Source organism: Dicentrarchus labrax, unplaced genomic scaffold (assembly GCF_905237075.1).
Source record: "Dicentrarchus labrax unplaced genomic scaffold, dlabrax2021, whole genome shotgun sequence".
In the NCBI taxonomy this organism is placed as follows: domain Eukaryota; kingdom Metazoa; phylum Chordata; class Actinopteri; family Moronidae; genus Dicentrarchus; species Dicentrarchus labrax.
In genome coordinates this window covers 5971209-5987825 of record NW_026136703.1, presented here as the reverse complement: position 1 = coordinate 5987825, position 16617 = coordinate 5971209, and the positions used below count along the sequence as shown (strand labels likewise).

Sequence of the window (16617 nt, the reverse complement as noted above, 5' to 3'; positions counted from 1 at the left end):
TGCAGCTTCTCAAGACCAAAGTAAAACTCCCTGTTGTTTCTTGGTTGCTTCCCAAGTGCTGGAATACCATCTCTCTGATGCTCAGCTCTGCCTACGTTGAGGGGGCACAATGTAAAGTACTACCTACAGTGGAAACCAAGTAGTGGTAACAAAAAGCAAGTGGAGTCGAGCCATACATACTGTATGTAGTGAAAATATAGCACAAGATTAGACTGAAACTTGGTTAAGTTAACGTAAACCAGGCGGTGCAGACAGTAAACTACAGTTTCAAATGCAGTTATGTCTAAGATTTCATCCTACCCTATATGGGAAAAGTACCATATATATCTCTGAAAGCATATGACTCGCCGACAGTAATTGCCCATGTAAGCAGCCATGACAGTCTGGAGACTGGATGTAATGCTTGGAAGCAGATGTGACGATGGGTGCCCCCACTGGCCAATCAGATGCAAGTTGAGTCAGGCTTTTAGATCCAAAGGCATGGATAGAAATTAAAGTACTCAGATTTTCAGATTTTCCTCTTTCCAATAGATTTTTCCATAGACTGAATTTTAAAAATCAATTTCACAATTTTATTTTACAATTAACCAAAAATATAATTTTCCTTTATTGATTGTTATATGGAAAATTGAAATGATAAGCATTACAAAGACCAGCTTTAGCTGTTCTTTTTTTTTAAGTGCCTACCCTTTGTGTATGTGGGCCCTGTGTTAGTCAAACTTTCACTGATTTAATTCCAAATGGTTCTTTCTTGCACACATATGGAGTATAAGAAACATGGGAAGATATGTACACAACTTGGCCCTTGTCAAAGTTCCTCAAATCCTCACGCTGCCAATTTTTCCTTCTTCTAACAAAACACTAGAGGTCAAAATGTTGACTTGCTGCCTAATATATCCCACCCACTGACAGGAGCCATGATAACCAGATAATCAATGTTATTCAGTTCACCTGTCAGTGCTCATAATGTTATGGCTTATCGGTGTATATTAATCTTAATTTAAAAGGTAAATAGAAGAACAGTTTTAATACGATCTGGAGCTATGGTCTGAAAGCTGCATAGTTGCCTGGTTCAAATTAAACATGAAAGCTTTGAGAATCTTAAGCCAGAGGCCTCTAACAGTAAATGTTGATGTTAATTAGCACAAAAGTTTACATTATAAGTTTGATCCTGCAACTGAAAACTTTACAAGTAGAATTTCGTTAAAAGAACTGATCCAGCATGGACATTGCAGGAGGCAAATCTTGAACAAACATCTGAAGATCTACATACAGGGTGTGTTTCGGAGAAAAATCACACTTTGTGACATTATTCAGTCTGCACACGTGCTTCTATGGATTGATGAGCCAATTCAGAGCTGATGAGTCTATACACGACTGATGGGAAACTTGGAATGTTATGTAGTTATACTCTATCACTCATCCTTATGGGGCACTGCATCACTGTATGACATCCCTCAAACCTTATACACTTTCTGAAAATTTGACATTCTTTTAATTTCATAAAAACGAGTGTGATTGTTGTTACAGTGTGAGGGTTTTATTTTTGTTAAATATCAGCCTGTGCTTGTAACCCAATAACAAAAGCTCGAGGGATGAGTTTATTTTATTCATGCAGTCAAAATGAAATTGAAAACTCAATTAAAGGCTTAAACTGGATATATTCTGTGTATTTAAAGGCTAGTCTCAGTACCACAGTGATACTGAATGGCTTTTTTTTTTCTCTCTAAAAAAAACATCGCTCATCCATCCACATGTCCCTAGGCCCATCAATCACACCCGGCCCTGTGGAGGCAATGAGGGAAATGGGTTTGGTGAAACTCTGTCCACTCCACCGGCTTTCACCAAACCCATTTCCCTCATTGACTACACAGGGTCGGGTGTGATTGATGGGCCTAGGGACACCCTCACGCTGCAGTGTACCTAATCGCAAAGTATAGACTCGCCGTAACGCTCCATTAAGGGCCCGCAGCAGCAAGGTGTAATGGTTAGGGAAATGGGCCATGGAAGGGAAGGTCACTGGTTCAAATTCCCACGGGGTTCACCGCTGCCTTGTCTCAGCTACATGTCCAGTTGGAAAAATGAATTGTGACAGTTTGCAGGGTAATACATGTGCTCATATACAAATATGCTCTTCAATGGACAAACATTGTTATAAGTGTGAAGGCAAATTTGACCTTCTGCCTTGCCTTAGTACTTTTGCCTTAGAGGCAAAGTCAAATCTTCTGTTGACACAATCTGGTAATGAGCTTGTCAATCATCACAGTAGTTTCTGTTTACTTCCAGGATGAGAAACTGTAGGAGGTTAAGAGTGTCATTGACGGGGTTTGCTGTGCTTGAATAATTACGTTCTCTGTGCGGCTGTGCCACAGCCATCAGAAAAATACTAGCAGAAGGCGGGATTCTAACTTCCTGTCAAGAGGATGAGCTCTGTAGATAGGCATATAACCACACAAGTCACTTTAGGGGCAACAAATTGGATTGCTTGTTGGCCCTGTGACTGATGAGTTAATTAAAGTGGAAGGGTATGGAGAAAGAAGTCAGACACTGCTCCATTTATTTATCCTGTATTGACTATATCTCCTCACACTTCACTGGCTTGAGTAATCGCTGCCTTTCTGCTTAAGAAAACAACTGAGAGGGAGGAAATGGACATTGTTAAATTTCCAATTCAGATTCAAAAGATCACAAGGAGAGCTGATTAAGACTACATTTATGTATGTGATTTAGATTAATTTGAATCAGCTGACAGTAAGTGGAGAACATTATGACTTCTGACTGTTAATATCTTAAGGCAGACATTCCCAAAAGACAATACGTAATAACGTACCACAAGAGGGCGTAAATGAAATGAATCATTAGCATGTTTTTCTCTCTCACTGATTGGAGAATTTTTTTGTACAAATCACGCTTTTCTGTCTGCAGGAAACCATTATGCAACCATACCACTAAGAAACATAAAACATGTCCAAAGACTTCTCTGTGCTGAAAACTTCAAACCATTATGTCCAAATTAAATCCAATTAGTCAAACCCAAGTTTGGACTAGGCTTTGCCCCAAAAGCTTGAAAATACATGTCATTAATAGCAGTACTCAGCAACTTTTAAAAGAAGAAGAGGAAGAAATACAGCAAACAACTGTCCTTGCCAGGGAATGAGTATGAGAGCCTTAATCGAGCACCTTGGCTTCATGTTCTGCGCTAGGTAGGAAGGAAGGTAATTTGAGCCCAGGTTTGTGACAGGTGCTGGAGGGGAAAGTGGGGGAGGTTTAGAACACCGCAAAATACGGCGAGGCCACACGGTGAGCGTGCCGAGACGGATTAAGGTTTAGTTTGAGAGTGGGATGTGTGTAGTGGGTGTTCTACTGGGGACCCAGGTGGTGCCTGAGGAGAGTACAGCACGTCTGCATGCTTTTTTCTTTCTACTAGCCATGGCTTATGTGCTGCCTGGTAAGAGGAACACAGTGAACCCAGAGTAGAGAACAATTAGACACTGTTCAACCGAGGCTAGATTTGCATGAGCAAATCAGCACCCGCTATGCCCTTTCCTTACAGTGACAGAAAGGACAGTTAGACAAAGAATCACTGATGCTCTAGTGGGATAGATTGTTTATGTGTGTGTGTGTGTGTGTGTGTGTGTGTGTGTGTGTGTGTGTGTGTGTGTGTGTGTGTGTGTGTGTGTGTGTGTGTGGATTTAAGGAACTGTTGTGTTTTTTTTTGTTTTGTACTTTCATGCAAAGTGATTCCAGGAACAATTTGGAGAAGTGTCTTATTCTCTCAGCCCTTATATGAAGCACAACTTTAAGAACAAGGACTTAGTTTTAAGTTTAAGATTAGCATAGTCTAGGTTAAAGCAGGAGTTAAAGTTAAATGTTCATTGTTTTGTCTTTTTCATTATCTCTCTCACTTCCTCTCTTTCTCACATGCATTTACATATTTGACAACCAGATGCAGATAACGTAATAGGGGAGTCAGGTGTTCCTGATCTGTTATCAGGTTTGGAGTGTTGGCAAGCTGTGAGAAACTCAGATGCATCAAATGATGAATTGTTCCCTGTAGCTAACTGCTCTTACCTGACCTCAAGTCCAAACATCCCATTTGAACCGAATTTGAGGAATTAGAGCTAGAAAAATCTTTCCTGTTTAACGATGTTTCTCATTCATCCGGAGCTAAATACTGACCGAGCATAAAAGCTATTACATTTTTGTAGAGCTCAAAGAGACTCTGACTCTATAACAGTAGAAGAAATTCAATTTGGACTGTGCACATCTGTCTGAATTCAAAAAGCCTTGGGGAATGAAGAATTTTTTTAGGATGTAATGTATGGTTCTGTAAAAAGAGATAGTTGAATGTGTGTAGCATTACATGAACTGGATTAAAGTGGATGTTGCGCATGATGCTGGTCCATCTGTCTGTCGTTCGCCCCAAGTGATCCGCCCAAAAACCTCTAGCCATAAAATCAGGGCAACTGAGAATGATAATAGGTGATGGGTAGGAAACAGTTGCTCATATAACAAGAAAATGTTCCAAGGTATACACTGTGTCCAGTAACCTTGTTTATGCCACTATCCTACAGACAGGAAAAATAAACTAAGCTAACCTTTACTTGTGTTTTCATGTTATCTGTTTAGAGAACACTTTTGAGACCACAATTAATAAATTAATACTAATAAGACACAAACTAAGATCATATTTTTTATGTACTGACTGAATTTCCATTAGAATCTCCATAAATCTATAAATCTGGTCTCACTGTTTTTTGTTTAGATATTCAGATTGCACTAGGGTTGCTTTTGAATGTCAAAGGCAGCTTTTATAGTTCATTCAGCATGTTCCCTGTAGTGCAGATGCAATAAAGCACAGCACAGTATCTCATGTGCCTCTAAAGAGTATTTTTGGAATAACTATAAATCACAAATAAATTGCAAACTAAGAAGCTTATCTAACATTTTACACTGAAAAAAAAAAAAACTTTCATAAAATGTCTGTTTAAACATGTACAGTAAAATAGCAACATCTAGAACATGAACAAAGTTGACGTGAATAAACAGGGAAGTATGATAATGTTACAATGAAAATATAAATATATTAATATTGAAAATCTAGATTCAGTAAAAAGGTAAGTCTGTAAGGACATGAAGCAAGTACAAATACGGATCCGTAATATCTATTTTTTAGGTTTGACGATAAAGAAGGTGTTCATGCTCAATCAAAGCTCAAACTAGGAACACTATGAATTATAATCAATCAAAACGTCCAACCAATTTTTGTTTTTGTTCTAACTCCCAAAAAATGTCATAAAAGTTGAAATATTCTGTTCTTCCTTTTTCTGGGGACCCCCTACAACCCACTCAAGGACCCCTGTTGGTCCAAGGACCCCAGTTTAAAAACCACTGGTCTGGTAAACATGTTGGGTAACTTTTCTTACATAACCCTGAAATGACACTCACCACTTCACTCATTCAGAATCTCATGCCTATTTTCAACAAGTAGCTGGTTGAAAAATAATGATATATATTAAATGCATACTATCATATATCTACAATATGTTCCATTAAAACATCACCTGCTTGGTGCCTACCAAACACCTGTCTGTTAGAGGAAACATTTTATACATATTTCCACAGCAATACAAACTTGAAATGTTTAAGCAAGAGTTGCTGTGCTTCTGTATCTAGCTCAGAGGAAATTGAATCAGTTATATTAATCCAATTTCAGGAGCTTTCGAGGTTGAGAGAGAAGGATATTATTTCAGTCTCGAGCCGTCTACGCATTTCATTGCACAACATGGTGTAATGAAGTTAAAAATCACAGAATGGAGCTGAGCAATTTCCAGTTTGACATGTTTGTGCTGCTTTGGGAACTTGGTCACTCTGCAGACATGTGAGACACATTTAGTCCAGATATATACAACGGAAACAAAAGAAAACAACTGAAAACAAAAGGAAGCTCACCTAATACATTTGTTTGTACTTGTTTGGACCACTTCACATTTAATCTTTTCCCCTAACAAATATTTGTCGTTGTTGGTTAATGTAAAGATTGTTTTACAGATTAGCTGATCTTTTTTTAGTTTTGCACAATTGACAGAAATTTGACATTCAACAAAATCAACAATAGATCAAAGATATAAGTGGCTATGTAAAGGGCAGCATCATCATTACCCTACAACCTTTTCTGAAAGGAATGGATATGCCAACTTACCCATGGTGCAGTTGGTGGTGAAATGGGGCTCGATGGTGGCTGCGTCATCCTGTGGAATCCGCTGATCGTAGCTGGACGAGACTCGAAAAGGAGATCCTCCATGGGTCCCCAGGGTGAGGTGGACCACTGCCCAGCTGCCAAGGAGAGAAAGCAGGAGTAGGGTCAGTGCGAGTAGCAGACACCACGGCTTACAGAAAAACCCACATCCACTGCGGGGGTCTGGTGTTAGGGTAGCTCGGGCCTGCTCTGCCTGAGCTCCCAAACTCTCAGAGGAGGGACTGTCCAGGGCTTCAGCAGAAGCCGACATGGGGGCTTCCTCATTCCCTTCCTTCTTGGAAGGGTCCCTTTCTTCCTTTGTCTGTTGATGCATGCCTCCCCTTTGAGCCCACTCTGGACTCCCTGGGTCTAGTAGAGGTTTAGAGGTGGCCAGGTGCGAGGTGGTGCCTCACTTGAGAGCTTACGAGCGGTGTGGAGTCAGACGAGCAGGTGTGTGGTCGGGGGACAACAACACACTCAGGTCAAGTTCTTGTGTGTTAGCGAGCTGCCGTCCTGCCGTAAATGCTGTCTTCTCTCAACCAGCGGCTGGCTTTGTGTAGTTCAACTGTCCCTAATTTCATTAAGCAAATTGTGCTGATTTCTGTTTGGCTCCCAGCTCATCAACAATCTCTCTCTCCCACTCTCCCCTCCCCCTGTCTCTTGCCCATCCCTTCATTTTTACATAGAAGTCATGACAACACATATAGTGAATGCACTGTTAATGCCTACTTCCCTAATAAGAAATTAAATTTATGAATGCCATACCTTGCACACATACACACAACAACAGCACACAGAAACAATAGCTACCTTGTACAGTATACAGTTACAGATACATTACAACACACACACACACACACACACACACACACACACACACACACACCAAAGAATCAGCATTGTGACATATTGTACATACATCATTGCACACTGCGACAGGACTTTGTTTTGTAATTTTGAATTTGCTACTTTTCTGCTGCTGTCCATACTATCACACTGCTGCTCCAGTGTTTTCATTAACAGTGTCCAGGCTGCACACACATTTCACACCAACAGCTCAGATGTAAAACAGACACATATTTTGACAGCTTGATGCTTGCAGTACATCACGATTCTCCCACTCTGGCTCAACAGATGCTGCCTTCCTACTTTACCATCTTTACTTAAATAATTATAAATGAGAATTCATTATTTAATTATTATAAAATATAAAAACTTTGCACAACTAAATCAACAAAAAACATACAGAAAGTTGAACATCGAGCTGATAAATCCCATATTTTGTTTCTTAGGAATTGGTGGAGACAATAGTAGAGTTAAATAGAAAAATAATATTAATTGTATTTAAATTCATAAGATGGCCAAAAATATGACTCCAATCAGATGATAATGTTGCCCTGCTGGATGTCTAAGAAGACAGTTGCGATTTGTAAGCACTTTAGGTTGCAGTGGTCCTTGTAGTGTTTCATATTGTCTTTACAATTTTAAATGTTCTGATAAATAACAATCCCTCAATCACAATTTTTGTCAGTCAGAAGATTATCTGTGGCTATGCGATAATCCAGAATGTACTGAAAAATTCATTCTTCTGTATGAATTTCATCACAACAGGAATGTGGGACTCAGAGACACTGTATTCATACTTGCATTCAATATCCAAAAGAGTTTCCTTCCCTCCCAAGATGTGCATGTTTGTTTCTCTCCCAGAAGTGGAGACAACATTTTAAACCAGCCACAGACCATTGGTAAAGATCTTACTCTCAAAGATCTCAGTAGGTGTCTACCTTTCGATTATGAGAAGTGTGCAGGGAATTAGGAAACTGTCTGCAACTGTGTTTATTTTGGGGTTTATTTTGTGCTTTGTTTGGGTAGAATTGTGTAGCAAACATAAATACGCACGCACGCACGCACGCACGCACGCACGCACCCACCCACACACCCACCCACACACTCTCTACACAAACAGGCTCTGAGCTTTTCTGATTTCCCCAATGTCTGTGCTCTGACTCAACAGGCTTTGCATTACTACTTTTGCCAGCCTCCCTTCTTATGTTTTTTGTATTTTTTATGTTGTGTTGCCTTTCCTCCATCCTCTCTCCTTTTGCAGCTCTCACCTCTTCCCAGTCCCTTTTCACTAAACCCTCCTCGCTCCCTCTCTCTCCACCCAGACACGGCTCAGAGTGGAGTGAAGGTGTTGACCAGATGGGAAGTGATGTTATAGCACCACAGTACACCCTTAAAGAACAGCTTTGTGGTGTGGGACCTGCTCCCTGCCATATCCCATAATAGAAAGGAAATGAAGCCCTAGATAAGGGCTGCCACTGTCTCCTTGATAACCTTGAAATGAGTCATATACATATAGTGTTGCTGAATTCACCACCAGCTCGGCTGAGGGACAATTTAGAAACGGCGCTTCTGTTGAATGAGAACTCAGCGTGAAGATGATGGGACCGTAATTGTACAGGTACATTTGTCACCTTGACGAGTTACAAGATAAATGCAAGCATGTGCACTGCAACACCATGTACTCTTCAACCTAGAGAAACGGGGATGAAAGTGCTCTATATTTAAATTCGAAACACTAAATCAAATCTATAATTTGAGAGGCGTAAGTGTAAACAACTGAAGTTGTGCTTAGCGTGGAATGTCCTCAATGTAGTGATAATGAAATGGACAGAGCTGTATGGTATCTGTGATTAATGTAAACCTGAGTCTACTGAATTATTTTTATGTCTTATCATGCTATGTCTGCACTGGAGCTCGCAGGACTGATTAACTAAGCAGCGGATCAGAACAGAGCTGCCAGAGCACATCACTCAAACACTTAAACCTAATTAGTAGTGTACCATGCAAGGCACAGCAGTCCTTAATATAAATAAATAAAAATGAATGATAAAGACTCTTCATGCGGGAATTAGATATACATGACTAATCCAAATGCGGATGCTAATAATTCTCATTATGGTCCTTTGTGTCCTACAGGCTTGTTGGTTATTTAGAATCACCTGACCTTTGTTCAGACTGCTGTTTGGTGAAAGCCTCTCCCATGTTGAGAATGTTTTTTTCATCGTAGAAAAACAAAACAGCTCAGGCCAACTAATCTTTGCTGCCAATTGACAATTCTCATTTCATAATGCTATTCATTTATGCTCCCTTAGTGCTCTGCCCTGGCTAATGTAGCTCTTTTAATTTTCATTTGGTGTATGTGTGCGTGTGTTTGTCAGTGAGGATGTAGGATGCTTATGTCCTAACCACATTAAGGCTTATTTTTTCTTGTGGGTTCTGGTTTGCATTAGCTGTGGGTGTCATCCATCAGGACAAACAATGCATGAAGGAGTGTGTTGCACATTCTTTTAATAGTGGTAATGTTTCCCTAATGCTGTGAGGCCTGGTTGGCCAGGGTGAGGCTAGAGCAGACAGAGGACTAACTTTATACCCAGCTACCGCACAATATGTGTTCATCTGTGTTTTTCTTGCAAGCTTTCCTTTCCTTAAATCTTCAGGTTAAAATTATATAAATTAAGTTAGGAATAAGGTTTTGTTTAGGGTTAGGAGAGCAACTGAATTGAATAAATGTCCTCATAAGTGTAGAAGAAAAATTGCACCTGTGGTTAAGAGACGGAAGCTGTATAAAAAACATTTTAAAAATGATTTGAAGATGACTGATTTGTTTGTGCCGTTGAGCACCAATTACAGCCATTCAGAACATAATAACCCAGCTTGAATTGTTCATTTCTAGTATACATAATGGCTTAAAATGCAAAAATTGAAAGCGCTGTTTTTTGTAAGAAGAGCATTAATCATCTCTGACAGGCACTGCTGGTTTTGTAGTGTGAATTTATTCTATACTGTAATTTTTAGTGCTGGGAGTGTTTACAGTATCAAGGCCTAAATTACTTTCCTCAACAGGTTGAGGATGTGCGGTCAGGACTGAAACTGGGTCTGTTTTCTTTAATTTGACAATTTAGAACTATTTTGGTTGTGTTTAGCTTGAATTGCTTATGTTTTTCATATTTCTGTTTACAAGGTTTACATTATGTCTCTTACATTTATCTTGACGTGCACTGTCACTCATGACAGTCCATTGTCCTGGGGATTCACTCTGTATAATCACATCGTTCCACAATAGCTTTTGATGATACCAAATAGATATTAAACACAGATATAGAAGAGAAAAGACTGAAATGGAGCTTCAAATGTGAGACAAAGCTAATCAGTTTGAGATGTGGCTGTGTCAATGTGCCAAAAGTGATCAAATAAAAATGTTCTTGAATCACCCTGTTTTGGGTCACACTGGGTCACTGAAATACAACAAACAATGTAAAATTTACAATGTCTCTTTGTCTGATCCAAATGGCTCTCAAAACAAAATACTTCACCTATAATGTGTGTGACATAAAGAAAATACAGAGTATGGTATCGACAAAGCCATTTAACTCACATCCTCAAGTGCATGAAATGGAAAAGATTTTCAATCTTGCCCAAAGTCCAAGTAACCTGTTGAATTCATCGGCAATAAAACTAAAGGAAGGGGAGGATAGAAATGGAAACTGCTTTACATGGTAATGGAATTTTTACCCCCAAGAGACATCACCATAGGTTTCGATCATGCCGGCAGTTTTAAATCAAGTGGGTTTTTTCATAGTGGAAAGATAAAATAGATTGAAAATGATGCTGTGTACGACTAGGTCCGCATAGAGGCGGCAGGGGTTAAGGAGGTAGGAGGCAGGTAGGGCTGCTGACGTGACTGCTGCTGGATCAGGATCTCTACTTAAGCTACATTGATTTTGACTGTCAAATGGCGTAGTGCACAACAGGCGTAAGCCAATATGTCAAGAGAAGTGCAGATTAGATTGAACGGCCTGACATGGCCCGGCTGAATGAGTGCCACTTCCCCAAACTAAACAGGACACATTTGAATGCTATCTTTTGAGAGCAAAATCTGTTGTGCCATAATGCAGCTGGAATGATAGGGTAGATGAGGCAAGCTGGGGATACAGGGTTGTATTGGGGACATGTTTTTGGCAGAATTCAGTATTTGTTCAGCTAAAGTGGATTAAATAAGCTTTAAAGATATTATTCTCACACTGGCCTATACTTAGGTTTTCAAATATTTGTTATAGGCAAAAATGTGTATACACTACATTCTCAGAAAATGACATATTTCGGTCTTATCTCACATTTTTGTATTTGTATTGATATCACACGCTTTTCAGACAATAAATATCTGAACATTTTATTATGGCAGGTTGAGAACACAATAAACTGGAGAAGAGTGATTTAGTTGACTGTAATCATGAGGTTTTTACAACATGATTTTGCTGACTAAACTTGGGATTGTACTCAAGGCAAGCATTAGGCATTGTATATTCACATATGAGTCACACCTGAATACAGCTATCTTGCATTTCTGTGCTTTGCAAATTATTCTGTGACTGAAAAATGAACAATCTGCCAGGAGCAAATTACAGAGGATGAAAGCAACCCAAACAAATAAACAAACCCAGATGAAAAACACAATGGAGTCCACCAGGGATTCATGTCAGTGTGGCACGTGCCTTAAAAACATACACACAAAAACTGCAAAGCCACTTTCAGCGTGAACCCAGACCAAGTGGGTAAATCACCTGTGGTGATGAAGAGACATAAAGTGTGTTACTGTTGTTGTTGATAACTAGGCATGGTGTTTTACAAATGAACTGTATAATGATCTGGATTACACTCCCTCAATCACTTGCCTTTTGAACGCTGGGTGTGTTGCTGAATTGCCATTAAACTATATGAACCTGTGTGAACTGAGAAGGTTATCCAGTGTAAAGCTGATGATCAGAGCACAGATACACTCACTGGTGGCGCTTGTGTTTTTGTTACCCTAGAATGAGCCGTTTATATCTACAGACGCCGCAGGTTGTATATACATATTTGTACTGTAGCTCAGAAGGGACAAACTAAACTAAATCCAACACACTCATCCTTTAAATCTATTTTGACGCATTGATGTAAGAAAAATAAAAACCTTTAATAGGGGTGAATACATACTAGTATTACATATTGCATGAGTCATCTGGCCTGCGAGAGTGAAATTAAAAACAATAAATCATTAATATAGCATTAATGATTACATATTTTCATCTGTAGTTCTGATCTCATCTCATATACAGTACTTGTTCCTAAGAATGTGCTACATTCTGTTACATACAGGGTCAAAATATCCTCTTGCAGCATGCTAAATCTAAGTTTTAAATCTAAACCGAGTAGAATTCTGCTATAAATGATCAAGGTCTTGGGCTTAGATCCTATGAAAGAAGATAAATTAAGAAATGAATAGTGAAGGCTATGCCAAGACTGATGGAAACATAATACTTAGATGTCTGATTATTAGATGTACATGATGGAAATGCATCTAAAGAAGACTAGGATAAAACCTCGATTTCCATTTTGTGAGCTTCTCCAGCACTGTAGAGGTTTTGCTAATAGATTCTGCTAATGTCTTGATTGAGTGTAGTGTCATGGTGTTTATTGCTTGAGAAAGTCGTTTAATGAGATGAGGTCTTTGTTATCTACTGTTGAACATTGGATCATGAATAAACTGTGTGGGTGGAGCATATTACAATGGGTAGTGGTTAAGAGGAAGCACTGACACAACCTTCAGATGATTAAAATAGTTGTAAATGAAATGAGCCCAAACCTTCTGGAAGCTCAGTAAAACGTTGTCTTTTCAGTAGAAATAATGATCAAAACGGCTGTGCATCAGTGACCAGATAGAAACAATAATGCTTGGGGTTGTGCTAAATCAATCAAAACTAATAAATTATGATTTTGGTCTTATGAAGAAGAGAGGCAGTGGAGCAGAAGTGTCCTAAAAAGCTAATAAAACAGGATCTTGCATCTTGTTGTTCACTGTTGATTGGCAGGTTGCTTCAGTTGACGTACACTCTGATGTCACTCGCCAACGTTTGCACGCTTCTGTAATGACTTTAAAAGTATCTAAGGTTTAAAAAAAAAAAAAAAAAAGAGGCAGCATTTAATCCTGTCACTATGACAGAAGAACCTCAAGGACCAGGGGCAGTCTGGCCATCTGGAGGGGCCGGAGTTTTAATGTTGGCCCATCAATGTGGGGGCCGGCAACACTGATACAAAAAAATAAACAAATGTCACATTCTGTTTGATTCTGCATTAGGCTGGCCATCTGGCTTCATACTATTGTGTACGTGTGTGTGTGTGTGTGTGTGTGTGTGTGTGTGTGTGTGTGTGTGTGTGTGTGTGTGTGTGTGTGTGTGTGTGTGAGAATATGTGCAGCTACAGTATAAATTCATCAGATCTACATCCATCTCTTACTTACTTTACTTTGGTACATCTTGAGTTCATGCATACTGAGGTTGATTTAGATTGTTCTACACATATCAGTACTGGGTTGTGAGTTATCTGTGGCTCTGTTATGACTGGCCAGTCAGGGTCAATAGCCAAGGCCTTGTTTTTTCTTTTCCAGTCAGCTGCTGCTTAAATCTGGGAGATAACATGAGGTTATTTATTTCGTAATCCTTCAGTGTCTCACTATGGGGACTGCTCTCTCAGCATTAGCCTCAGAAGCTTCTGTATCATTACCTTTCTAGCCATTAAGGCAGAGCCCCTTGCCTCCCATAAAAAAGGGATTGACTCAGTGTCACTCATCATTCAAGATAAGCCTACCTCTTCCTATGTTGAAGGAGGGTGGTTCTGTTGAGATATCCCACTCATGTTATCGGAGAACAGGGGTCACAGGATAACTAACCTTAAATTCTCTTACACAGTCCTTTTAGTGTCTCACAATGGGGCTATACAGACTACTCTATTGCCAGATAAGCCTATCTGACCAACTGGCTTTCAAACCAGAGGGTTCAACTTCTCACAGAGTCCTCACTCAGGAAAGTAGGCCAAGGAAGGTGTGCTGACATACTGTAGAGTTAAAAAAACTTTTCAAAAAGGACACATGTGAAGCCCAGCTCAGTGCAGCACAAGTTTCTTTCTGTATTCACCCCCTACACTGGGCCAAAAGTGTTGTCATTCTTTAGTTGAAAGTATATACAACCCTTTTTAAATATAGGCACAACCACAACTCAGTGGGAGAGATGTTAAAACCGGCCACTGTCAGTCCAACAATTGGCGCAATGGCGCATGCATGTGTGCTGCCCCCGGAGTCATTGCCCCAGTAGTTGCAGCTGGGAGGTGAGCGGCGAGTTCATTACATGCAACAAGCTCTAACAGCTTTACTAAAGAAAATAAACTCACCAAATGTCAAGAAAGGAAAAACACCTGTTTTCCCCATTAAACAGAAAAATACAGCCATACACCTTCTTAATGAAAGTGTCTCTCTTATACTAAACCAAGACCTTGGTAAGTGTTCTTAAAACACACTTCATTCAAACTCTAAACAAAATAAAACTGACCAAACCATCTTTATTAGTCTTTCCACTGTTCCAACAATCTCTAAGAGTTAGAGGTGAAAATATTCGGGCTCTACTCGCTGTCACTGATCTCTGATGCCCCTGACCTCCCTTGCTCCTCTACCAGCTTCATGCCTCTCCTGCCCTAGGCTATCCCTCTCCAGTCCCAGGCTGTCGCTGCAGTGTACCCATCTTCCTCGGAGTTAAAGTCTTGTTTGGAGCCTTTGAAAATCATCTTGTTGCTGTATTCCCTTTCAAAGTAGTCGAAATAAAACTTTAACTCACTGCAATTAGATGTGAAAATACACTGGCTCTACAGCTGTTTTTCCTCTCACTGTCACTCATCTTTGGCTCAGTGTGTGCACCGCACTGCTGAACTGTGTGGATCTCATTCTTTAGAGGCAGAACACCCAACTGACGATGGACTGGATATATTCGTCTAATCACCCAGACCAGTATGTAGCTTAACCCATGATACAAACAACTGAAAAGTCCTCATATCAAACCAATACATGCTGGAAAGCTTATGAAATCTTTATTTATTTATGACAGCCTTAAAGGATTTCTTTCCAATAATGCTGTGTACAAAAAATGTATGCCACCCCTATGGTGGTTGTCTTAGATAATCATGTAGAGTGAATTATAGGCAGGTATTGGCTTGAATAATAAGTAGTGACAAACCACTGGGGCAAAAGTGACAACAAAAAATATACTTCACTTAAAGCTGAAAGCAGCAGCCCAGTTGACTCAACATTTTGTACATCTCCTGGTGCTGTTATTCATAGCTTCTTACACTGAGTGAGGCAGTAGCATCTTTACATATCATCAGCTCGCCCAAACGACCAACAAGGCAAGCATCAAACAAAACCACAGTGCTCAGATGATACATGTGACAAATAATCCTGTCTTCACTGGAAACATCATGTATGGCGGGGAAGCACAACATGTTGACAGCTATCCCAACCATTCTTAGTGCTATTCATCACAGTAGCTCCTCACTCTCTCCGTCTTTTTCCTCTCCGTCATCTAATTTCATTTCTCATAGTTTCCTCCATCGTCTATGCCGCAATATGTTATATTGCTTCATACACTCTGTCATACTTAGTCTCTCTTTGAGTCTGTGTTATCCCTCTACACCGCTACTGTTCTGAATAATTCAGAGGTTATGACTCTACAGTTGCAGTGCTGTCTAATGATATTGTGATGATTGAACTATCATTGCAGTTGATGAGGGCCAGGGGGGCTTCAAGGAACCATGTAAAGATGATCCCCATGCTTATATAGAGGAATGGAAATGGACACAAGCTCACCATACCTCCTCTTCACACAAATAATGGAATAATTTTGTTCAAATTTAGAAAACTGGCTTGGATAATATAGTAAATCTCTACATTGAACTGTTGTGCCACCTATTAACCCTGTCATTAATGGAGTTTTTGCTGCCCACCCTCCTAGCCAGCTCACCCCATGACTTATCCTCAACTCATTTCTGTTTTCTTCCCATCACTGTCAAATTAAACTGCATTTCCAACTGCATCCAATTTAATAAGGCTTCCGCTGTACCTTACATGGCACATAAAGCATGGAAGACCACTATAAATTACTAATTTCAGTGATGAAAGCGTTGCCTCTTAGACGTAAACTGCTATGCTATTACAAAGATGAAAGGCATGGGGGGAGAGATCACATGGCTCCTTGCACTTTTTAATTATGACCCAAATTCAATTACTTTGTAACCTCATACTTTACAGAGCCACAGGAAATTGCTCCAATCGAGTGACAGCACTTGTGATTAAAACATGTTCACTTTGTAGCAAAACAATTCTGCTTTTAGAGCTTTGAGCTCACAGGAAATGGAGGATGGCTCAAGACAACAGGAAACAGTTGCCCTCCCCTCACTGACCAATCTATCACGTGTCAGACTGCATCACATGTCATATGTGTGTGATATACACG

The 16617-nt window shown here is 39.8% G+C and overlaps 1 protein-coding gene across 2 annotated transcripts in view; it reads right to left on the bottom strand.

The window, feature by feature from the left end:
- Positions 1 to 16617, bottom strand: part of alk (ALK receptor tyrosine kinase) — a 310223-nt gene that overhangs the window by 63051 nt on the left and 230555 nt on the right. For both annotated transcript variants that reach the window (XM_051395754.1, XM_051395755.1), the window contains exon 5: positions 6203 to 6336. In XM_051395754.1, coding sequence (XP_051251714.1) covers positions 6203 to 6336 — 134 coding nt within the window. The remainder of the gene's footprint in view (positions 1 to 6202; positions 6337 to 16617) is intronic.